The 22,805-nt window shown below is 39.4% G+C and overlaps 1 protein-coding gene across 1 annotated transcript; it reads left to right on the top strand.

The window, feature by feature from the left end:
* The first annotated feature begins 9,284 nt into the window (after positions 1–9,284).
* On the top strand, positions 9,285–21,532 carry LOC137590667 (uncharacterized). Its single transcript, XM_068308375.1, has 19 exons — positions 9,285–9,397; positions 10,407–10,483; positions 10,718–10,800; positions 11,022–11,249; positions 11,357–11,428; positions 12,054–12,150; positions 12,284–12,416; positions 12,585–12,822; positions 12,971–13,118; positions 13,274–13,355; positions 13,635–13,697; positions 13,921–14,117; positions 15,742–15,861; positions 16,230–16,411; positions 17,353–17,510; positions 17,653–17,892; positions 18,900–19,053; positions 19,528–19,614; positions 20,165–21,532. Exons 2-18 carry the CDS (start codon positions 10,438–10,440, stop codon positions 19,612–19,614), a joined length of 2,328 nt encoding a protein of 775 aa, XP_068164476.1. The 5' UTR covers positions 9,285–9,397; positions 10,407–10,437; the 3' UTR covers positions 20,165–21,532.
* Positions 21,533–22,805: the final 1,273 nt, after the last annotated feature.

The following is a 22,805-nucleotide window of genomic DNA, read 5'->3' on the forward strand; positions in this document are numbered from 1 at the left end:
CCGAAATCAGGAAATCGAGTAGACAGTTAAGGCCTCTTTGCCTAACAAGGAATTGAGTAAAAGTACTAGGGAACTAATGACCAGGGAGTAGCAGTAATATAAAATAATAAAAAAAAGGAATATCGCAGTTTCAGTGAAGACTGTCGGGAAAAATAAATTGCTATCAGTTGTAGTCTCCAATATAAAGTTTTGAATCAGAGCACTTTTAGGTGAGATTACAGGCTCTCAGAGCAATTATTTAACAAAATTATTCAACTGAATATTTCCGATTTTCAAGGTCATATAAATTTCTCTGCAGTTTCTATGGAGTTATTACAGTTAATACTGTCACAATTAATTTTCATTGAATTCTTGGAAGCGGGTACTGAAGATGAATGAATAAATGAACTTTGGAAACAAACTCATCGTGAGTTAACACATGAATTCTGGACAGCTGACAGGTCACAGAAAATTTTAGTTCCATTTTAAATGCTTATTGGAAGTGTTAATTAGTTAGCTTCCTAGAATGAGTAACCGCAGTAACAACCTGTTATTTTCTTGACGTTTTGAACATTGTCAAAGTGGTCTTGAGTTTCATCAAACATCTAATTTTTGAAATAGTTATTGTAGATTAGGCTGAAATGAACACATCCTTGAAACCTGTTGTCCACGTTACTAAATATTTTCCTAGCCATTCACCAAGTGTACTGTTCATGTACACTCAACAAAAATATAAATGCAACACTTTTGTTTTTGTTCCCATTTTTCATGAGATGGACTTAAAGACCTATAATTCATTCCAGATACACAATACTACCATTTCTCTCAAAAATTGTTCACAAATCTGTCTAAATGTGTGATAGTGAGCACTTCTGCGTTGCTGAAATAATCCATCCCACCTCAGTGTGCCACATCAAGATGCTGATCTGACATCATGATTAGTGCACAGGTGTACCTTATACCGCCCACAATTAAAGGCCACTCTGAAATGTGCAGTTTTGTCTCATAGCAAAAGGCCACAGATGCCCCAAGCATTGAGGCATCTGTGGTGTCCCCCAGGGGTCACCACAAGCACAACTGTTTAATCTGTACATAAATTATATATTTAACAGAACCAAAGTACTGAAACTCATGCTATTTGCAAATGACACATATATTTTACAGTAGTGATGATTGTTTTGAGCTTGTAAATACAGTAAACAGGGAACTAAACATAATAAAAGAATGGATGGACACAAATAAACCATCTTTGAATATAAATAAAACCAAGGTAATGATGTTTGGGAATTGCAACATAATGTCTCAACAGAAAATAAATATTGATGACAAACAAATTGAAATTGTAAGTGAAAATAAATTTTTAGGAGTAATAATTGATAGTAAATTGTCATGGAAACCCCATGTCAGACACATAAAACCAAAAATCTCCAAAACCCTCTCAATCAATAATAAAGTAAAACTATACCTTGATGGAAATGCACTCCGTACTTTATACTGCACCTTGGTCCTCCCACACCTTACATATTGTGTTGAAGTTTGGGGAAATACTTACCAGAGCACAATTAATCCTCTGATCATATTACAGAAAAGAGCAGTGCGGATCATTCACAAGGCTGGTTTTCTTGAACATACTCATAACCTGTTTACGCAGTGAAAGTTGCTAAAATTTCACGATCTTGTACAAAACATCAATATTTTATATAAAGCATTCATCAAATTATTACCACCAAACGTCCAACAATTTGGTGGTAATCGTTTTTCATTGCCGAGAGCTCGAACCACGAGTAAACATTTTTGTGTGTCTGTGTACTTAGTGAAACTCTGGAACAATCTGGACTCGCAACACAAGCAATGCCAACTACATAGATAGATAGATAGATAGATAGATAGATAGATAGATAGATAGATAGATAGATAGATAGATAGATAGATAGATAGATAGATAGATAGATAGATAGATAGATAGATAGATAGATAGATAGATAGATAGATAGATAGATAGATAGATAGATAGATAGATAGATAGATAGATAGATAGATAGATAGATAGATAGATAGATAGATAGATAGATAGATAGATAGATAGATAGATAGATAGATAGATAGATACTTTATTAATCCCGGAGGAAATTGCATATATCCACTGCTCAGGCAATACATAACAAATAATACTGGATAAACACCAGGAGAAAAGGAAACACTGACATCACAGGACATACCACAAGACATACATTACACTAACAGACAGACACATGCAGCACTAACAGGACTTATATACTAAACTATAACTAAAATATAAACAGTATAAAATTTAAAAATATTACAGTATTAAAATATATACAGTATAAAAAATAAATAAATAAATTATATATATATATATATATATATATATATATACATATATATATATATATACCAGTATAAAATTAAAATTAAATTAAATTAAATCCATTTTCAACCCCGTGCTGACCTCGCCACCTCCCCCCCGCTCCTCCTGAGAGAGTCATTGTACCCCCTGATGGCACGGGGCACGAAGGAGGACCTCAGCCTCTCTGTGGAGGCGCTGTGTGACAGCAGTCTGCCGCTGAAGGTGCTTCTCTGCTGGGAGAAGGTGGTGTGTAGGGGGTGCCTGGTGTTGTTCATGATAGCCTTAATTTTAGACATGGTCCTGCTCTCCAGAAGCATATCCACAGAGTCCAGGCTCAGCCCGACCACTGAGCCCGCTCTGCAGATGAGCCTGTTAAGATTGTCCATGTCTCTTGTCCTGGCCCCCCCACCCCAACCCAACACACAATGGCGTATGACAGCAAAGTACTCATTAATTCAAACTGTTAAACATCTTGTCTTGTAAAAATATAGAGATGAGGGTCTTTAACTCAAACTGCTGTTCTGTTCTGTTTACATCTGCTCAGTGTTTCTTTGCCATCGTTGGTATTTTGTTAATTACTGTTGTATGTTCAGTACCATTGTTGGTATATTGTAGATTACCATTGTTGGTATATCGTGCCTTCCTTACATTGTTGTGTGGAATTGCTATTGCAATGTGATCATTATTGTCGCCCATGGTGATGCCATCATGATGCAGTTATTGTGTGGTTGTCCTTGAATGAAGTAGCAGTGAAGCTCAGTATGTTGATCTCTGAATCAGGAACTGGGGTAGGATTACATAAGTTTTCTTCTTCCCACTCCCGTTGAGGCAGAATTGTATTGTTAAGTTATTATCTTTGCTTATTTATTTGCTTATTTAATTATTTCATTTGTTGTTGTTTTTCTTGTTTGTTTGTTCTTTGTTGTTTCCTTGCCTTGCCTGAAAAAAAATGAATAAATGAATGAATGAATGAAATGAAGTGGGTACCTGTTTTTAATCATCATTCAGGCCGCGATATTCTATGTAAGGTCGGAGGGTCTTGTCCTTCTTCTCCACGAAGAAAAACCCGGCTCCAGCAGGGGATGAGGAGGGACGGATGATCCCAGCGGCGAGAGTCCCTAATATAATCCTCCATGGCTCTGTGTTCTGGAGCAGAGAGAATACAACCTTCCCCTTGGTGTGGTGCTACGTGGTAACAAGTCAATAGCACAATCATAAGGACGGTGCGGTGGCAGGGACATGGCCTTAGCCTTACTAAAAACCTCAGACAACTCATGCTAACATGGTGGCACATTAACTATGTCAGGGTTCGAGAGGTCAGTGACAGCGGTAGAACTATTGTACTTGGGGAGACAGGACTCCACAAAGTTTGGTCCCCAGGAGTTAATCCTCCCATTATCCCAATCAAAATTTGGATTGTGCATCTTCAGCTATGGGTGCCCTAAAATTACCTGATGTGCCATAGAGTCAAAAACGTGGAAACTTAATGTCTCCGTGTGAGAGTCAGGGAAAATAAGCTTAACAGACTGAGCCCATTGAGTTATCCAGCCCAGAGGGGTACTATCTACGGCCTCAACCTCAAGAGGGTGTTGGAGAGCAACCTTTCTTAGCCCCAGTCTCCTGATGAGGGAAGAGTTCATAAAATTAGCGTCGGCCCCAGAGTCAATGAACACAGATACCAGAAGTGAATTAGAGTCTGAAACAATTTCAACCAGAGGCCTGAATTGGGCAGGATTCCCAATGACACAACTCCTTCTCACCTTAAGTTGCTCTCTAGTCTGTTCCCCGACTCCCTTGATATGACAGACCTTCAATGTCTTAAATGTCCCAGCTGTCCACAGTAGTAGCACCTGCCGTCCCTTTGTCTTCAACAGGCAGGTGAATATGACCCAGCTGCATGGGTTCCTCCGTGGGGTGGTTGATGGGAACAAGGCTGGCTGCTGGTGGACGAATGTGACTCAGCCGATCCTGGGATTCGCTCCTCCACCCGCGATGTGGCGATGAGCAAACCCGAAGCCCGTAATTGTCGCGTCTTGAGTGTACACTCCATCACACCTGAAGTCTGCTGGGACCCACAACAGCGGAAGCTGAAGATGAATGAATGAATAATTGTTCTGTTAATAATATTTGGATGTAGATAAATAAAAGTTTGTTTTTCACTGACAAAACTATGTGTAATGGGAAACACTATGTTTTGTCTTTAACACAGACTTCAAAGGTATTCCTTTGAAGTCTGTTATGCATCAGAGGCCAGAGGAGCAGCTCCAGCATGACTGGTTTCTGGTTTGGCGTTACCTAAGAGTGACGGTGCCAAGGGATAACAAGCCCTGTCTTGTTCATGAAAACACTTCAATTGACGTGATGTCAACTCACCTAAAAAGCAGACCGACAGCTGTCTTATTGTCCTCCATATGTTGACCTCCATATTGAAAACAATACACTTGACTGAATGCAGTAGACATCAGAATTGAAAACAGAGTACTGGTGGATTTGTCTGTTCCCTGGCCCTCATCCCCAAATTTTCGGTGCCTTGCTTATAACTATTTTTTATATCCGAAAGTGGTGCTCTTTTCATAGAATGAGCCAAAAATAACATGGAGCATAGACATGTGAGAAGGCATTTAGAGAGGCAGATGCTTTCAGTCAAAAGCCAAACATGTTGACACCATCTGGGCCGTATTAGTGAGGAAGAATCCCAACCATATACAAAAGTCGATGGACTGTGGAAAAATGTAAGAGGACTGAGACTGGATACAGATGAGACCATGGTGGACTACAATGTCGCTTCCCTATTTATTGTGTTCCCACAATGAGGCAGTGCAAATCCTAACACAACGGGTTTTACAGGACACCCTTTGTGACAGAACAAACGTCAACCCTGATAAGATCTGGCAGCTTATGGACCTCTGTCTGGACAGCACATATATCCACTACAGAGAGACTTTCTATAGGCAGAAACACGGATGTGCCATGGGCTAGCGCTGTCTCCTATTAAGACCAATTTGTACATGGAAGAGGTGGAACACGGGACCCTGACCTTGTTCAATGGAGCCACTGGTTCCATTACGTGGATGACACATGGGTCAAGGTCAGTATCCACGAGGTGTGAACCTTCACTGAGCACATCGTCTCGGTGGACAGCAACATCAAGTTCACCAAAAAGGATATAAAGAATAACAGATTGCTCTTTGGGTTTGTGAGGTCTGCATAGAAGATGACAGAAGTGGGAGCATGCAGGAAACCAACACATGGACCAGTACCTGCTTTTTGACTCTCACCATCCACTGAAGCACAGGTTTGGAGTCATCAGGACCCCACAACACAATGCTGACAAATTACCCACCAGTACCCAGGAGCAGGCAAAAGAACACAAACACCTGAAAGGGGCTCTGAAAACCTGTGGATATCCTCACTGGACCATTGTGAAAACTCACACAAGATCCAGAAAGGAGAAGAAACCAGTTAGGATGGAAGAGGGGGAGAACAGGCATAACAACATATGATTCCATACATGTCTGGAGTGTCTGAAAAACTGAGGAGGATTTTTAACAAACACCAGATCCCCTTGTACTTTCAGCCGAGCAGCACCCCACCCCCATAAGTTACAATAAATTTTGTTTTTCTAAGTCCCTATTGCTCATAAAAAAAATAAAAAAATGCCACCAAGCCTTTTTCTTTAACTTATATATTTCAAATACAGACCTGGTTCATTTTGACTTTACTGTTCCTTGAACGGGCAGCTCCAGTTTGACTGATTTCTGGTTGGCATTAGCTAAGGTCATATCCACACGTAACCAGTTATTTTTAAAAACAAATACTTTTTCCCACCAAGTTCTCCCACCAGCTTGCAGCGCATCCTGGTCTTACCCAAAACTGGTGTGTGTATCTTTTGCGAGGAACGTGAATGAATGAACGAGCGAAAGAACGAACAAGCGAATGAATGAATGAATGAATTTCATTGTCATTGTATATAAAAACAGTGTTCCATGGACAACGAGATGAGGGAGATTATTTGTAACAGAAGAAGACAGAATAGTCACAAAAATAGAGGCAGTGCAATTTCAGACATATATACACTATATAAACTTTATGGCTCCAATAAAGAAAAAAACAGAAGTTGACATCCAAGTGTAAAACATATTTGTCTACTTATAGACATCCACACAAAAGCACATACCCAGCGTTATAAAGAGTCTTCACTCTGACCGGCATTTTCAAAAACCATTGTTTTTGTCACCGATATATACGTTTTCGTGTGGTGGATAGGCCTACCCATGGAACCAATCATTTGACAGGACAGTGCTTAAGGTCATCAGAGAGCATCATGAATAAAATGGTTCAGTTATCGGCCAACGCCTTCTTACAGCACAAACTGAACTTGAGTGATCACATTGTTGTTTACCTAACCAAAGGCATCAGTTGGCTAGCATTCAACATTCTTAACCTGGAACATTCTGTGTCTTGGTTATAAGGTCCTTGTCACGTATTCCTTTGAAGGTTGTTCAGCGTCAGAGGACTGACATCTAGGAGCAGCTGCAGTATGACTGGTTTCTGGTTTGGCATTAACAAAATTGTAGGTGACAAAGGACTACACCCTAACTTGTTTATGAAAACTCTTCAATTGACATGACTTTAGATTCCCATAAAAGCAGACCAGAAGCCCATTTGTTGTTCTCCATAGTAAAAAAAGTACACCTGACTAAATGAAGCAGACAACCGAACCAGTCATTTGACAGGACAGTGCTTAAGGTCATCAGAGGGCATCGTGAATAAAATGATTCAGTTATCGGCCAACGCCTTCTTAGAGCAGAAACCGAGCTTGAGTGATCACATGGTTGTTTACCTCTACCAAAGGCATCTGTTGGCTAGCATTCAACACTGTGGCAGTCACTCCACAGGCATTTACTTCAGTCAGTGACGGTAGGTTCCTTTTCTTAACCTGGAACATTCTGTGTCTTGGTTATAAGCTCCTTGTCACGTATTGCTTTGAAGGTTGTTCAGCGTCAGAGGACTGACATCTAGGAGCAGCTGCAGTATGACTGGTTTCTGGTTTGGCATTAACAAAATTGTAGGTGACAAAGGACTACACCCTAACTTGTTTATGAAAACTCTTCAATTGACATGACTTTAGATGCCTGGATTACGACTTAGCAAGATAACTTCAGGCTTAACCCTGGCTTTTTGGTACCATAAAGGTGGCTGACTTTCTATCGGGCTACGTTGTCACGGTAACCTATGCTGAACACCTAACCTGCTCCGGAGCAGGATAAGTTCAGGATAAGAGCTCAGCAGGTATAACAGCCCCACCTACTGACCAATCAGTTCTCTTGGAAGATGGGCTGTCCGTTTTATGAGAACCCAGAGGATCTTTTTGCACAGCTTGTGCGATGAGCGCTCCAGCACGAGAGAATATTTAGAGATCGCTGTAATCCGTTCGAATTGCCTGAACAATCACTGTACGAAAGGTACAGGTTTTGGGGAGAGGGGTTACATTACATCTGTCAGCTGCTGACAGTCCTGCAGACAGTGTGCATTGCACTAAGGTTCTTTGCCATAGTGAATATATTTCTTAGTGATGTTCGTAATTATTATGATGTCCTTAAATCCCTCGTTGGATGGGTTACAAGCAAGCCACAGATAAAATGCCATTAATAAATTATTTGTTTAAGTAAATCATGGATTGATTCATTCATTCATAGGTACTTTTATGTATTCTGTTGGCAATGCCGAAAAGCTCGGGAAGAACACAGTATGTATAGATATTCATAAAGTCGCAGGGGCTACAATCACATGCCATAACGAAAAATGTCGTACACACATACATTTATGGAACACACAAATGTTAGTGTAGTCAGATATAAAAGTGCAGTCATAGTGGGGAAATAATATTATAATGGAACTAACTTCCGCATTGACACAGTCGGCGATTTTGTGCCAGCGATCCTTGCGCCGTTTGGCAGCTGCAACTGTGTTCCTTTTTGCCTGGATTATTGATTTGTATCACTCGTATTTATTAATTATTATTGTTTGCTCCTCCGTTGTGGAATATGTGGCTCGGGCTGGTTTGTTGCATGTTTACAATTGGTCGCATGCAGCAACCTCCGCCCTGATCTGAGCGCGCACAGATCTAGAGTGGACATGCCTGAATTGAATTAGTGAGTTGATAGTCGGCTTTGTGGTACTGAAAATCCGGAGGGCGGATGTCTCGGTAAGTGAAGCCAGATAAGTAAGAGGAAGCCCGGCTATGTTCATCAAGCTTTATGATACAGGCCTCAGAAGCCCATTTGTTGTTCTCCATAGTAAAAGGAGTACACCTGACTAAATGAAGCAGACAACGGAACCAATCATTTGACAGGACAGTGCTTACGGTCATTAGAGGGCATTCTGAATAAAATGGTTCAGTTATCGGCCAACGCCTTCTTACAGCAGAAACAGAACTTGAGTGATCACATAGTTGTTTACCTCTACCAAAGGCATCTGTTGGCTGCCACTCAACATCACACAATCACTTCAAAGACATAACTTCAGTCACCAGCTCATTTACCTCTGCCAACGGCATCTGCAGGCTGTCACTCAACTTTCCCACAGTCACATCATAGACATTTACCTCATTACATGTTCATGTACCTCTTCCAAAGGCATGAAGACAACACCCTAACGTGTTTACAGCAGCACACCAAGTAACACAGAATGAGATTCGGCTGTTGTTTATTAACTATCTGGTAGATGTCACTTCCTCTGAAGTTCCTTAAAGATAATTAAATTTTATAATGTAAATTAATAGTATGAATAATGAAATACACATTTTATTTCTGTAACACTCACAAAATAAAAAGTGCACAAGAAAAATGTGATCAAACAGCTGTGGGTATTTTTGACTCCACCCTCCACACCTTTAAAAGTCCTGTCAAAAGCATCATAGAAGCATAAGAAGAGGGAAAGAGAGAGAGAGAAAGCTAGATCAACCACACACCAACAGAGGAAGAGGTAAACCGTCTATCACCTGAAGTCTTACAAGACACCTCATTTTCATCATCCTCCTTTCAGAGGGTAAGACAACTTGTACCATCTTCATCTGTTTCTTCTCTACATTTCTTAAACTAATGTTGACATCTTTAAATACCCAGTAGATTCATTCAGATAAAACAAAAACAACAGCATATTTCTGTTTACAAAATTAAATAGTAAAACCAACAATGTGAAGGTCAGAATGTTTTGTACCACATAAAGAATCAATCGCTGTGGTGTTGGAGCTCACGTAGCTCAGAGAGGTGCAGAAAACTGCAGAATGGAGAATGTACGGATGGATGGATGGATGGATGGAGAGATGGATGGATGGATGGATGGATGGATGGATGGATGGATGGATGGATGGATGGATGGATGGATGGATGGATGGATGGACGGACGGACGGACGGACGGACAGACAGAATGACAGACAGACCGGTTTCTGCAGGATGCCAAAGATGGGCCACATTAGAACAGGTCTTTCTCTATTCTACCTGGAAAGCACATTGCAATAACTATTTGTTATAATTTTTTGCTTCACAAATGAAACAAAATTGAATTGAATGTCAGATCTGTAAAATTTTCATAATGCAGAAATAACTAAAACTGATTAACAGATTATAAAAATGGTATCAGAAACAGTTAATGAGTCTATTAACATCTAACTACCTATGTTCATTTCAGCATGACTTAAAATTTTGGTCTAACATTTTATTATTTATTATTTATTATTCATTCATTCATTCATTCATTCATTCATTCATTCATTCATTCACCACTTTGATTCTGCTACATGCCTAATAGTATGAATTTGATAATTTTTAAAACATTTTTGACACTTCACTGAAAACATTAAAAAGATGATGAATTGAAAGCTGAGCTTCATTTTCACTGAGCAGGGAAGATTTTCTCTTTGACCCGAAGCCCATAAGACAGATTAGGGGCTGTAAACAAGATGATTACATTTGTCCTGTTTACTAGAAATGGATGTACGGATGGAAGAAAACATCTTTCTGTCTAATCTAGTATGTTATACTTTTTGTCTTTCAGCTCTGTCTCTGGCTGATTCACCACTTTCAAAATGCACCGCCTCCTGCTCCTCCTGTCTGTTCTTGGGCTGGTCACACGTAAGCACAAACATCAACTATTTTGAACAACCACCCATAAGCAGTATTGACGAGTGTGACATAAAACACACACCAGCACAATAAATGACAAAGTATTGTTGACACTTTCCTGATGACAGGACTGATACAAACTCTGTTTAAAGTCTTCATAAATTCAAAATGTGCAGTATTTTCTTTTTTTCAAACCAGCTAAGAGATTCCAGTTTTTGCCTCTCATGTCTCCATCTTCTACAGGTTTTGGAAGTCCAATGGACAATAGTATAGATCTTATATCATGCCCCATCAACTATTTCGGACGTATTTTCGTGACTGCTTATGTAAGTGGGAAACTTGATTTATTATTTGATAATTTCTATCTTCTGACTTTAGACTCCATCTTTAATGACAGATGTGTGCACAAACTAAGTGAATGTCAAATCTAAAACAAATCTAAAACCATACCAGTGATTCAGAACAATAATGTTATAAATATGATGACCAGCAAACTTTTGAGAAAAGTCGTTATTCATGATTTGTTGTGCCTGTTTGTTTTTAACAGGTGGAGATTGACCCCGACTCAAATCTTATTATCTGCCTTGATGCTGATACCTCATCTGGTCAAGAGTGTTTGAGGTCTCAAGTTGTTGATCCAGGCACTGGTTTTACTCACACTGTAGAAACGATGCCAACAGTTGAAATGATAGCTGAGTACAGCAATGCACTTCCAACTATAAGTGGTTTGCTTCAATGTTTAGTGATCATCAGCTTCACCAATTTTGGACTGTCTGTGAGTATCCAGTCTCTTGACAAGATAAAAAGTCAACAGTTTAAATACTCAGCAAAACAAAATCACAGCTTGATCCTTGATGATGTCTGTATGTTGACTCTTTCCAGGGCGATGTCACTCTTGCTAGTTTTGGCCAACGATCAGCTGTGTCATTTCTAGTTCCAGGCTCTACTGTAACTGTGAGTAATATACTAAGTGTGTGTGTGTGCGTGTGTGTGTGTGTGTGTGTGTGTGTGTGTGTGTGTGTGTGTGTGTGTGCATGCATGCGGGTGTGTGTGTGTGTGTGTGTGTGTGTGTGTGTGTGTGTGTGTGTGTGTGTGTGTGTGTGAAGTGAATTAAATTATAAGGACATTGCATGGATAATTTGAACATTACTGATTGGTGAATGCTAATGGTTTTATCAAGGCAGGTGCTTTCAGATATTGATGTAGAATGAGATGACAACACACTCACAAAATCTCCCAGTGACACTGACACCATGGAGCCCACTTCAACACACACACACACACACACACACACACACACACACACACACACACACACACACACACACACACACACACACACACACACACACACACCACAGGTTTACAACAACAATATATTGCTGTGGGACAAAGAGTATGTATCATACCGGTCAACTCAAAGACCTTTCAACTGTGTAGAATCAATACTGATAGAGAATACTGAATGATACTGTAGATCACACAGAGAAAGTTTTAATTTTCCAAGAAAATTGTTTTTTGTTTTTATTTGAATCTTCATTAATTATGTGATATAACTCTTGTCATTATTTTTGTCTAGATGTTAAATCTTAACACTGGGGGATCACCTTTCTTACCTTTATCTTCCGTAAATTCAATGAGAAGCTTTCTGGAAATCAGCCAATGTCTTGTGGGAGGTCAGTACATTTACTCACTCCACAGATCAAATTTCTAGATCCATCAATCTAAACTGTTGCTTTTTATAATTTTGTGAACTTACATGTGAATTGTGACATTTTAATCTGTAGTGATCTTCCCTCACATTTAAAGGTCTTCCACGTCCTCCTAATTCCGACATTACTCCAGTGGACCCAATGACTTGCATGCAGAAAATATGTGATAGCAATGCTTTAATTATGGATGTATCTATTTGTAGTGAACAGCAGATGTGCAATGGTGGCAGGTAAATAAGTCTCATTCCTATTGAGGAGAAGAGCTATCTGCAATGATATGCAGTGATTCTCAAACAGTGGTGCATGTCAAGGGCTTTCTTCTTGTTTGTTTGAGAGCCCTCTGTTGGCCACATTTCTCATTTGCAGATCATGATGATGTTTCTGTGTCCCTTCATCAGCTGTTCATATCATCCCTTTTGCAATGTGATTGGACCTGGTGTCATTGACTTCTTCGGTAATACTATTACTGTTGTGGACGAGTGTACATACACACTGCTGTCACATGAAAATATAATAATATCGACGAAATTCGGTCCACGACGACGTGACGGTATATCATTCCCGGACAAAGTGACAATAAGTACACCTGATCAAATTACAGGAAGTCTTGAGCTCTCAGAGGATGGGACACTTCTGGTAAGTTACAGCCACAGTCATTTTATCGATTCTCTGATACATCAGCTCTCATCTGTCTTGTCAATGACTTTGGAAGCAAATATTTCAATAGATGTGGTTTTGATGTTTGAAATTGTTTGTCACTTTTTGTCTATCTGCTTTAATGCAGATTGGTGGTGCAGAGCCAGATGACACAAATACGCCTGCGAGTGTGACAATCTCAGAGAATGACCTTGGTGTCACCATTGAAATCACGGGTTCTGGATTCAAAGTGGTTCTTTTTTATAATGGTCAATATATTCAGATCTTCATCACAGGTACAGATACTAAAATCCATTACTCACCATTTGGGATTAAATAGTATTTTGATCTTCTGTGATATTGAGGATGTAAACTTGTGTCCTTTAGTGTGATGCAGGTCAATTCATTTGAATGTTGAAATCGTTCTGACTTTTGTTATTTACACGTACAGGAGGTGTTGCACAAATGACAACAGGCCTCTGTAGAGATTCCGATTCTCTAAGTAGCAGCATGAGTGATTTATCATTGACTGGGTAAGACTTGATCTTAAAATCATTTAGACTGTTGATTGTAATGGTTACATGACTTTTGTTGTTTGTTTTTGAAATAAACCCCACTGACATATCTGCAGTGTCAACATGCATATTCCTCATCTCACAACAATAATCATTTCTATTACTTCAGTGTTAAACATTTTTTGCACCTCTTGTAAAGTTCACCATCTTTTTGGCCTTTAATAATGTCATTGTGGTTATGTAAAACAAGTCTGAGTAGCCTAGTCATCCTAACCTTGTATTGTGTGCTGTTTCTAGATGTATGGAAGTGCCAGATCAAGATCCTGATGAAACGATCGACGCGTTGGTCGTGGAACAGCAGTGAGTAGATGACAATTTTCTGTGTGAGAACACATGTTTACTGTGAGAACACAGTAAACATGCCCTGAAAGATTAACTCCTGAGCTCAATATATTAATTTGGGAAATATTTTTTTGTGATCATAATTCTGTGTGATTTTTTTTTCAACAGGGAGATTGATTCCCAATTGTATAAAACAATATGTGAATTAATTCATCTTTCTCTCTTTATGTCTGTGGAACAGGTGTAATGTATTATCAGAAAGCATCATCTTCCCCTGCTTTAGTATCAGCCACACACCTTATGAAAACCTGTGCAATGATATTCTGAACATATATCCTCAACTGGATGGTTTCAACTGTCCATTCCAAGAGGCCTATGCCAGGGCCTGCGAACTGAATGGTCACACTCTGGGAGACTGGAGGTCACAAATAAGCTGTGGTGAGACTTTTCCCCTTCCCGTTAGTGATGCAGTCAAAACATATATGATGACAGAAATGACACAACAGTAAATGCAAACTAATGATGGTTGAAATCCAGTGGCGGGCCGTGCGTTTCACACCTAGGGCTTCAGTTGTGCTTCGTCTGAATCAATCCAACCCTCAATAACGATTTTTTTGGCTATTAAACTTTTACTGCAGCTACAGGTGCGACACACAAAAAAAAAGCATCAGTAATAACCTCATAAAAATTGCAATATTATTTAGGAATATAGCCACATTTACTCACCAAAAATGCTTTTTATTTGTACACAAAATCCATCCTCCATTCTTTCCTCAAGAAGATTTCAGTTACTCTGTCATACAGATTATCCGTGCATTTCGGTTCCATCAAAAAGTCCTTTTCTATTGCCATCAAAGCTAATGCCAAAAGTTGAGCCTGCCCTGTCGTATTTCTGGCATAAGTTTTTATTTGATTTAGGGCTGAAAATGTCCATTCGACAGAAGCAGTGGACACGGGGATGGTCACCACCAAACACACAAACGTGTACAGCTGCCCCATGCTCTCACTCAGATTTTTCTGCTGAAGAAAGTCAAGGAGATCAGTGGGAGATTTTCCTGCAAAATCATCCATGGCATACATTACAGTCAGTTCTGTTCTTAGCCGTGGCAGATCGAAAAGCGTTCCGTGGCTCTGCGTTAAGCTGGAGAAGGCTGCATGTGGGAAAGTTTTCTGGTATTCCCAAAACTTCTGCGGGTCGAGGAAGGAGACAAACATCAGTTTTTCATGGTTTTGAAATATGGTCTGTGTCTGTCAAATAATATTGTCCAATATCCTGTCGTGGAGTTGGTGGAAGTGCACACGAGGATCCTGCGCTTGACCTCGTCTTGCGCTAGAAACGGCCGCGCTTCATTCAGTGGCCCTGTAGATTTCCTCGTATTGGGTCCTCTCTCGTTCAACTGTGTCACAAAACACCTTTACTCTTGCCAGGCAAAATATAATTAATATCAGTGTGTGATTCAGATATTTTTTAGGCCAGCAGAGAAGGCCTTGCAGGCCCTGACGGCGCACCACTCAGCAGTTGCAGGGACTTCACTTGACATACTTGAATTCTTTGTATGTTAATGACAGAATAAACAAGATATTCAGAGACCGCAACATCCCACGACACCCCTGAATGAAAAATTTTACCCTAACCTACTTTCATTGGTCAGGGTAACTTAATAAAAGACCTATGATCCAACATGTAACTGGTGCATTCTGTTTGTCATGAGGTTTCAGAGATGTGTACCTAAAACGGTATAAAAGTGAAAATGTGACCTTCACCTGGTTTTTCAAGGTCTAGGTTGTGATCTAAATTTCATCCTTTTGCCTCCCTGAATATAACACCTTTTTTTCATTTTTTTTTATCTTATCCAGTTCCTGAGATATGTGTAAAAATATCTCTAGAAAATACCTCAGATAGAAAATATCAAAGCTAGTGCTTTGATCTATGGTCGTACTCACACTGGCCTTCTCTCTCGTCTTTCTATCTTATAGAATAGAAAGACGAGTCTTGTTTGGGATAATTTTTACCTTTATCTTTTACCTAAATACTCTCATATTTTGTCCGTCTGTTTGTTAGATGTCCATGACGTCTTCTGTCCAGATGACACATGTGTTCTTGATGAATTCTGTGGGGATACAGACAATGGTGTAAGAGGCTGCAGATGTCGGGGCTCAATGACTGGATTACCTGCAACTGGTACGACAGCTACAACACAAGTCTTAGTTCTGATCCTCAGAGGATGGAGCTCTTAGTTGAGCTGTTAATGATTTTAGTTTGACTATTTTTCTTGACTGAATTCACCTTACCAGAGAACATTCTAGAATATTTTCTGTCAGATTTTCTTTCAACTTTTGTATCACACTGAATGTAATGTTATTTCTCCATAACAACAAGTAATTTGGTTTCTACTTGCAGAGCAAGTTTTAGTGAACGTAAGCATAATGTCAGAACAGCAGAGGTGACTGCTTTTACTTTCTCTGTGGTGTAAATATCTGTAGAGTCTCCCTTGTAACCTGCATTATTTGCACTTGTCTGTGCTTCTGCATGTTTTGGTAATGATATAGTATGTGATGGAAGCGCACACACAGCCGTAGCTACTCTGCCTACTTGTCAATTCACGGAAAGAGGCTTTGATTTCACGGGTTTACACCTCAATGATCCCACCTGCGTTCCTAAGATAAACAATGTCGCCAAGATAATTACGTTCACAATGGATGACAACGACCGCTGTGGAGCAATAATCACGGTGGGTTTTCTCTCAATGTCTTTTCTTTCAATGAACAGTCAAATCTCTTCCAGTTCTCTCTTTAGCACCTCTTTCTATTCATTAGTTTGGAATCTTTCAATGGTTAAGGTCTCAGCTTTGACCTCCTTGGCTTCTAGAAATGTTAGCCACCTGTTAAACTTTTTTTTCATTATATCAGGGCTCTCAAATTCATTTTCATCAGCGTAATGGCCAGATGTAACTTATAAATATTACTAAATGTAACTCAATGTAATGTACAATCAATGTAACTTCTCCTTAATGCTAAATAATTCTGAATTTATTACTAATTCAAGTTACAAACTTTTCAGTTGCAGAGAAAGCTATGTTTGCTTGTTGCTCTGTTATAAATAATTTTAATTTGTCAGATTATGAAACCCACAGAACTCTATCAATTTAGGATCAAGCTATCCCGGCGAATAAAGAAAAATAACATCAACCACAAGTTAGAACATTAACTTTTTTCAAAACGTTCATGTCAAAGTTAAAATGCGCTTAGTTACTGCATTGTGGGAAATGTAAGAAAAAAAAATGTAAAAAAAAGTAGCGGCCTACATGCTGGAGTTTTTGGCAATAACATTTCATGATACTGGTTGATCACCAATTTTTTATAAAACACCTGAGTGTTGTGGGTGATGTGAGGTAAACTCAATTCAACCTTTGAACCAATATACAGCACTCCGCTGGGCCGGCAGGCTCAATTTTCAAAGTTGATTTATTGCCGTATTAAATTCTGTGTTATTTTGTTTTTGGTTTCTTGTTTGAGGGTGGGGATCTAAAACATGAGCATCACTTTAGTCTTCCCTGCCTGACTCCCTCCACCTGTGATACATGATCCAGTCAATATGCAAAATTCCTCACATTTTACTGTGTGTGTTAAGAGGAAACAACAATTTAACATTTGAATTCCTGTCAAATTGTAGACTAATGAATTCAACGAGTACATTGTCAAAAACACCATCAGTAACTCAAACAGCGGTAGACGTTCGGCCATCAATACAGGAGATGGAGTCAACATTGCCTTTGCTTGCGTCTTTGAAGAACCAGAAGTCAAGACGTTAAGCTTCACACCTGTAGGCAAGTGAGTGTTACAGTTTGTCTAAATTTGTGATATGGAAATAATTCATAGGAAGGTTATGAGTACAAGAGAATGTTTATGTTTGTGTGTGTGTGTGTGTGTGCGTGTTCGTGTGCGTGTGTGTGCCTGCGTGTGTCCTCTGCAGCTCTATTAATATGGAACTTTCATTTGGAGAATGGCTGTACACTTTGACCTTTGACGCCTTCATTGATGATGCATTTACACAACCTGTGGGAGAAACCATTGGTCTGAGTAGCAAGATCTGGGTGAAGATAGCCACTACAGGGCTGGAAGGTGCTATGGTTGCTGTTCTTACTGAGTCATGCTGGGCAACCAGTGAGGCCTCTCCCGATGCGGGTACAAGATTCGACCTGATCACAAATGGGTGAGATGAAAGGAGATCGCATCAACAATGGCTGATGCAATTTCATAGAATGGTCCAAAAGTAAGAGTATTGATTCAAGTCATGGTGGAAAGAATACAAAATCTGAAATTCACTTATTATAAATAGGTGTGACAGAAAAAAGTTGTCTTACTCATTATTAGCCATTGAAGTCTATAGAAGTCTATCATGTTTTCCAGTGGGGCTGGGCGGGGATGGTCTGGTGAGCTCCTCATTTCTATCATGCTTATAGTTAGTGTAGTAACAAATTGATCCCCTGTAGATGGCAGCAGTGCTGTTATGAGAAGAGTGCAAAGAGTAGAGGAGATTGACAATGACAAAATGTTGGAAGCTGGCCAAAACTCATTTTTACTGATGCAGGTGTATTTGTTTCATCTGGTTCTGCACCACCAATCTCCATTACAAAATGTTCTAAAACCCGCAGTAGTTTGGGGATCTCTGCTCCGAAAACAGCAGCCAAACAGTTAAAGCATGAAGGTAAATTTCTAAAGCCTGTTGACGTGCATACCTCATTGAGTCTCATAGCAGAATAAATGTTCTTCTCTCGGTTTCTGGGTTACATTAGCCAAAGAGTAGATCAAATTTGTAAATGGATCAGTGCAGATCAATATTCTAATCTTGGTAAAACAAAGTGTTTCAAAAGGACTAAAAGTTGGTGGGAAGGCAGGTCCTCATGAGTGGAACAGCTAATTTGATTTTGAGGCTTATTCAGATGTCTTTTGGATCCTTTTTTTTTTTTCTTGTCCTGTGACACCATCATATGACAAGCTTCTCACCCTTAAGTTGGAAAACAAATCTTGGTGGAAGCAAGAATAATGACAAAATAAAAATCTAAATGAAAATGATATTATGTATAATATATAAAATCAGACAGGTGAAGACTGCAGTTAAGCAAAATCACCAAGTGTCTCTATGTTGCTTACATATCATCATGTATAATTCTGCTATATGTTTGCTCTAAAATAATCACTTTTCATTTTTATGAACAGCTGTGGGGTAACTGGCGATGTTGTGGTGGACATGACAGGCAATGGAATGGGAATATCCAACTCCTTCTGCTTTAGAATTTTCGAATTCTCGGATTCCCCTGGTAACTTCTACCTGCACTGCCAAGTCAGACTGTGTCAAAACGAATGCATCCCGGTACGCCTCAAAATACACACATAATTATTTGCGGCCGATGAGGCATCATTCCCCTTCTTTTTTTTTACTCGATGTAGATGAAATGATAAATTGTCTCATTAGAATGTGTTTAGAACAGTTTAGAGATTGCCCATCTGATGCTGAACTTCCATCATTTGAAGTTGTAACATGTTTGATTTATTCTGAATGATTTGATTTAATCAGATTTTAATCATCAAGAAATGTTTCACGACTTTTCACCTGTAGGTGGCACAACAACAAGAGAAATTGTGTCCAACACTGAAATATTCTTCGCCAAAAATGATTAGTTTGGGTTCCTGTCAGCCAACAGCCACTTAGAATGTCTGTTTATCACTGTATGAAAAATGAAAATTTATCTTGACAGAGGCGAACTTTCTTTTCAGGGTTCCAACATGAATTGTGTTGACGGTCACACTGAAAGATGTTGACTTCATCTCTGTCTGTGCTTTCCAGAGTTGTGGGGCTCGGAGACGCCGATCTAACAGAATGACACTTTTAAATGAAACCCTCCCCATCATGTCACTGGTCTGGTCTAAATAGGTGAGTCACTGCTAAACTGCAAGCAAGCTGCAAAATCCTTGATCGTCTTTGTGTCGATACAAAGGTCATATGATTTATTGCTGCTGTAGTTGCGTTGCCCTCAGAAACAAAGTCAGACAAAACAATAGCATCATTATTATTATTACTACCGCTGCATGAAAAAAAGAAGTCTGAAGAAGGATAATTTGCTCTTTAACTTTCATCTGTTGTAGGTCAGCAGTAGGAAGGTAGATAGCACCCCCCTATGGTGGAACACCCTCTGACCTCAGCAAACTGATGTGAAACAAATAGTTTGGATCAGTTGAGGAAGATTTTAAGAATGTTTGAAGGAAGGAACTATGGCATGAGAAAATTGTGATGAAAAATTGTGATGATCAATGTTGAAATGTGAGTGTGATTGAGGAGAAGAGGGTTTCATTCAGTTTTGAGACTAATCAGAGTGACATATAAAGAGTCAAGGTGGTCATACATGGTGAATTCAGTGATTATTCAACTATGGAGAAGAGACATCAGTAACACTTTGCTCTGTTTGTCTTGTATGGCTGTTAAGATGCTGGCTTGGACTGATTGACAGGCTTCCCTCCTTTGCAATGATTCCTGACTAGATTTGTTCAACCCAAGACCTGGTTGTGTTCATCCTTCACCTTGAGAACAACAACCTCAACGTTCAACAATGTTCAGCATATTGTGAGATTGTGAGCAACAAAGAAACATCTTAGGTATACATGTCACTCAAATTGGATGCTCCTTCGCAAAAGTGCAGTTGAAAATCATTACAGTTCTCCAAAAACTTCGGAAAATCACGCAAATAGAAAAGTTGGAATTAAAATAAACACTACAAATAGTAAAACTTCATTACATCATGCAGTCAACACCTGGGATGTGAACTCCTGTGTGAAAGTCAACCTTTTTAAGACGAGACACAGTTACATGACCAATATCAGACTTTTCTTTGAAAATCCATTAGACTTGTGGGCATTAACATGTATGCTTATGATTTCATCTTCTTGTTCACATATGAAATGGTATAAAATATTATGGAGATATATACGGCGAATGGGAGGGTGTTTGGGGAGACTTGGTGTTAAAACAGGTTGGTGAGTCTGTAGCCCTTTACTAATGACAATAATCAGTTCTCATTCAGGGTTTCTATTGATTATCTATGATTCAATCTGAGAGGATTTTGGAGCTGTGCTGTGGGGAACAAGTTCTATCTTGAATAACTCCTTACAACGACGTCAATGAGGACTCCACATTGTAAAGTTGTAGTCCTAAAAAATGACAACTTTGATAATAATTCCAGTTCAGTCAAACTTCTCGGAGGCTCTCTCTGTATACGATCACTGTTCTGATAAGGTAAACCAAAGGTCTGCATGTAGCTCACAGCAGATAAAACAGTGAAAATTTGGACCCTGGAAAATTTTTTGAAAGTGCCAATAAATGTCACCCCTTCAACCTCACCCCATGAAAAACAGGAGCTTTCTGAAAAGTGATTATTTTTTTTTAACTCTTTTTCTTAACAGTCAAGTTGGAATTTAGTTTTATATTTGATCATAATTTTGCCTAACTCAGCAATTCATGTAGAGAAGTTATTAATATAAGAGGGTCCTTTCAGCTTAATTAGTTGCTCTACCTCTAATTTAAAAACACTGGATCCTGCTGTCACCCTCGAAGTGGCTGGCAGCATTTCTAATACAAACTGTAAATTTGAATAAAAGCCTCAATAAATCTGATCTTTTGAGGAAACTGTAAAATTACAGAGAGACTCTTTGCAATGAATATCTGTTGATTCAAAAACAAATGCCTTTCTGATACTCAGTATACATGAGTTATGTTGTCTTTATTTCCTTTGTTATGTTCTTCATAGCGTGTCAAGCAAAAGAAAAAAAATTAATTAAATATGAAATAAAATGGGACATTTGGGGAAAAAAACCAACCCTCGTCTCTTGTACCTTATTTGATGCACAATACCATGTATCCTGTTCTAGGACATAAAATGTCTGCTTCCCATGAAACCAACTCCAGAAAGATGGAGAATCAATCAAGCCACCAACATGATTATTAAAGATGTTACTACTGGCAGGATTACAGAAGGGGTCGAGTCAGATGTGCTTCCTGAGGAGGCTGGCCTTCTTCAACATCTGCTCTTAGGTCCTTCAAGATATTCTACTGGTTTATTGTGTCCAGTGTGCTTTCCTACGCTGTTATGTGTTGGGAGTGGTGGTGCCAGAAAAAGGGACATGGATCTCCTGAACAGACTTATCCACAAATCGGGATCTGCACGTGGTCTGCCGGAGCCTGGGCACTGTGTAGACGTTTCTAGAGAGGAGGACCATGTCGAAGTTCAGAGCAATCCTGTGCAACACCAGCCACCCCCTACATACTGCTTTCTCCTTGTAGATGAACTCAATTAGTGGCAGAATGTTGTCAACTCCACAGATTGACTGAGTAATGAGCGTTCCTGCAAGCTCTCTATCAAATTTCACTCTTTTATTTTTGTTATCACTCTTGTTTTCCATGATGTAACTGTAGATTTTTCTAGCATGGAGCTGCTTTCTCAGTCATGTAACTCGTGGCTCATTGTGTAAACCTGATGAGACTGGGAGCTGAACTTGGAGGATTTTTGGGAGAAAACAGTTAGCAAATGGGATGGAAATCAGTAGAGGAGATAACAGGTGATTATGGATGGGAGGTAATTAAAGCTATGGTTTCCAACAATCGTCACAGAAATCAGAGCTCTCTGCTTAACTACACTGGGGAGCTAAGCAGTCTAACGCAGTCTAATGAAACATGGGATGTTACGGAGAGGTAAGACCAAGGCTTTTTCTTGTGTTTGTGAAATTCGCTGTTGCGCGAAGTCCCTACTCCAACTCCATCCAGTAAGCCTACGTCACTTTGACGAGGAGAATGAATAAAAATAGCACTTTACTCATACTTGTAAGCAACTGTAAATGAGACAAAAATACGTGCCCCCCCCATCTGTGTGTGTGTGTGTGTGTGTGTGTGTGTGTGTGTGTGTGTGTGTGTGTGTGTGTGTGTGTGTGTGTGTGTGTGTGTGTATCCTACTCCACTTTTTGTCTATCACAAGGCTGAGAATGAGTGATGAATTCACCTCTTGATTTCTACCTGGATTATTTCACACACAAGGTTTAGGTCAGTTGAATGTAACCCTTGACTGGTGACATTGAAGA

This window comes from Antennarius striatus, chromosome 23 (genome assembly GCF_040054535.1).
Source record: "Antennarius striatus isolate MH-2024 chromosome 23, ASM4005453v1, whole genome shotgun sequence".
In the NCBI taxonomy this organism is placed as follows: Eukaryota; Metazoa; Chordata; class Actinopteri; order Lophiiformes; family Antennariidae; genus Antennarius; species Antennarius striatus.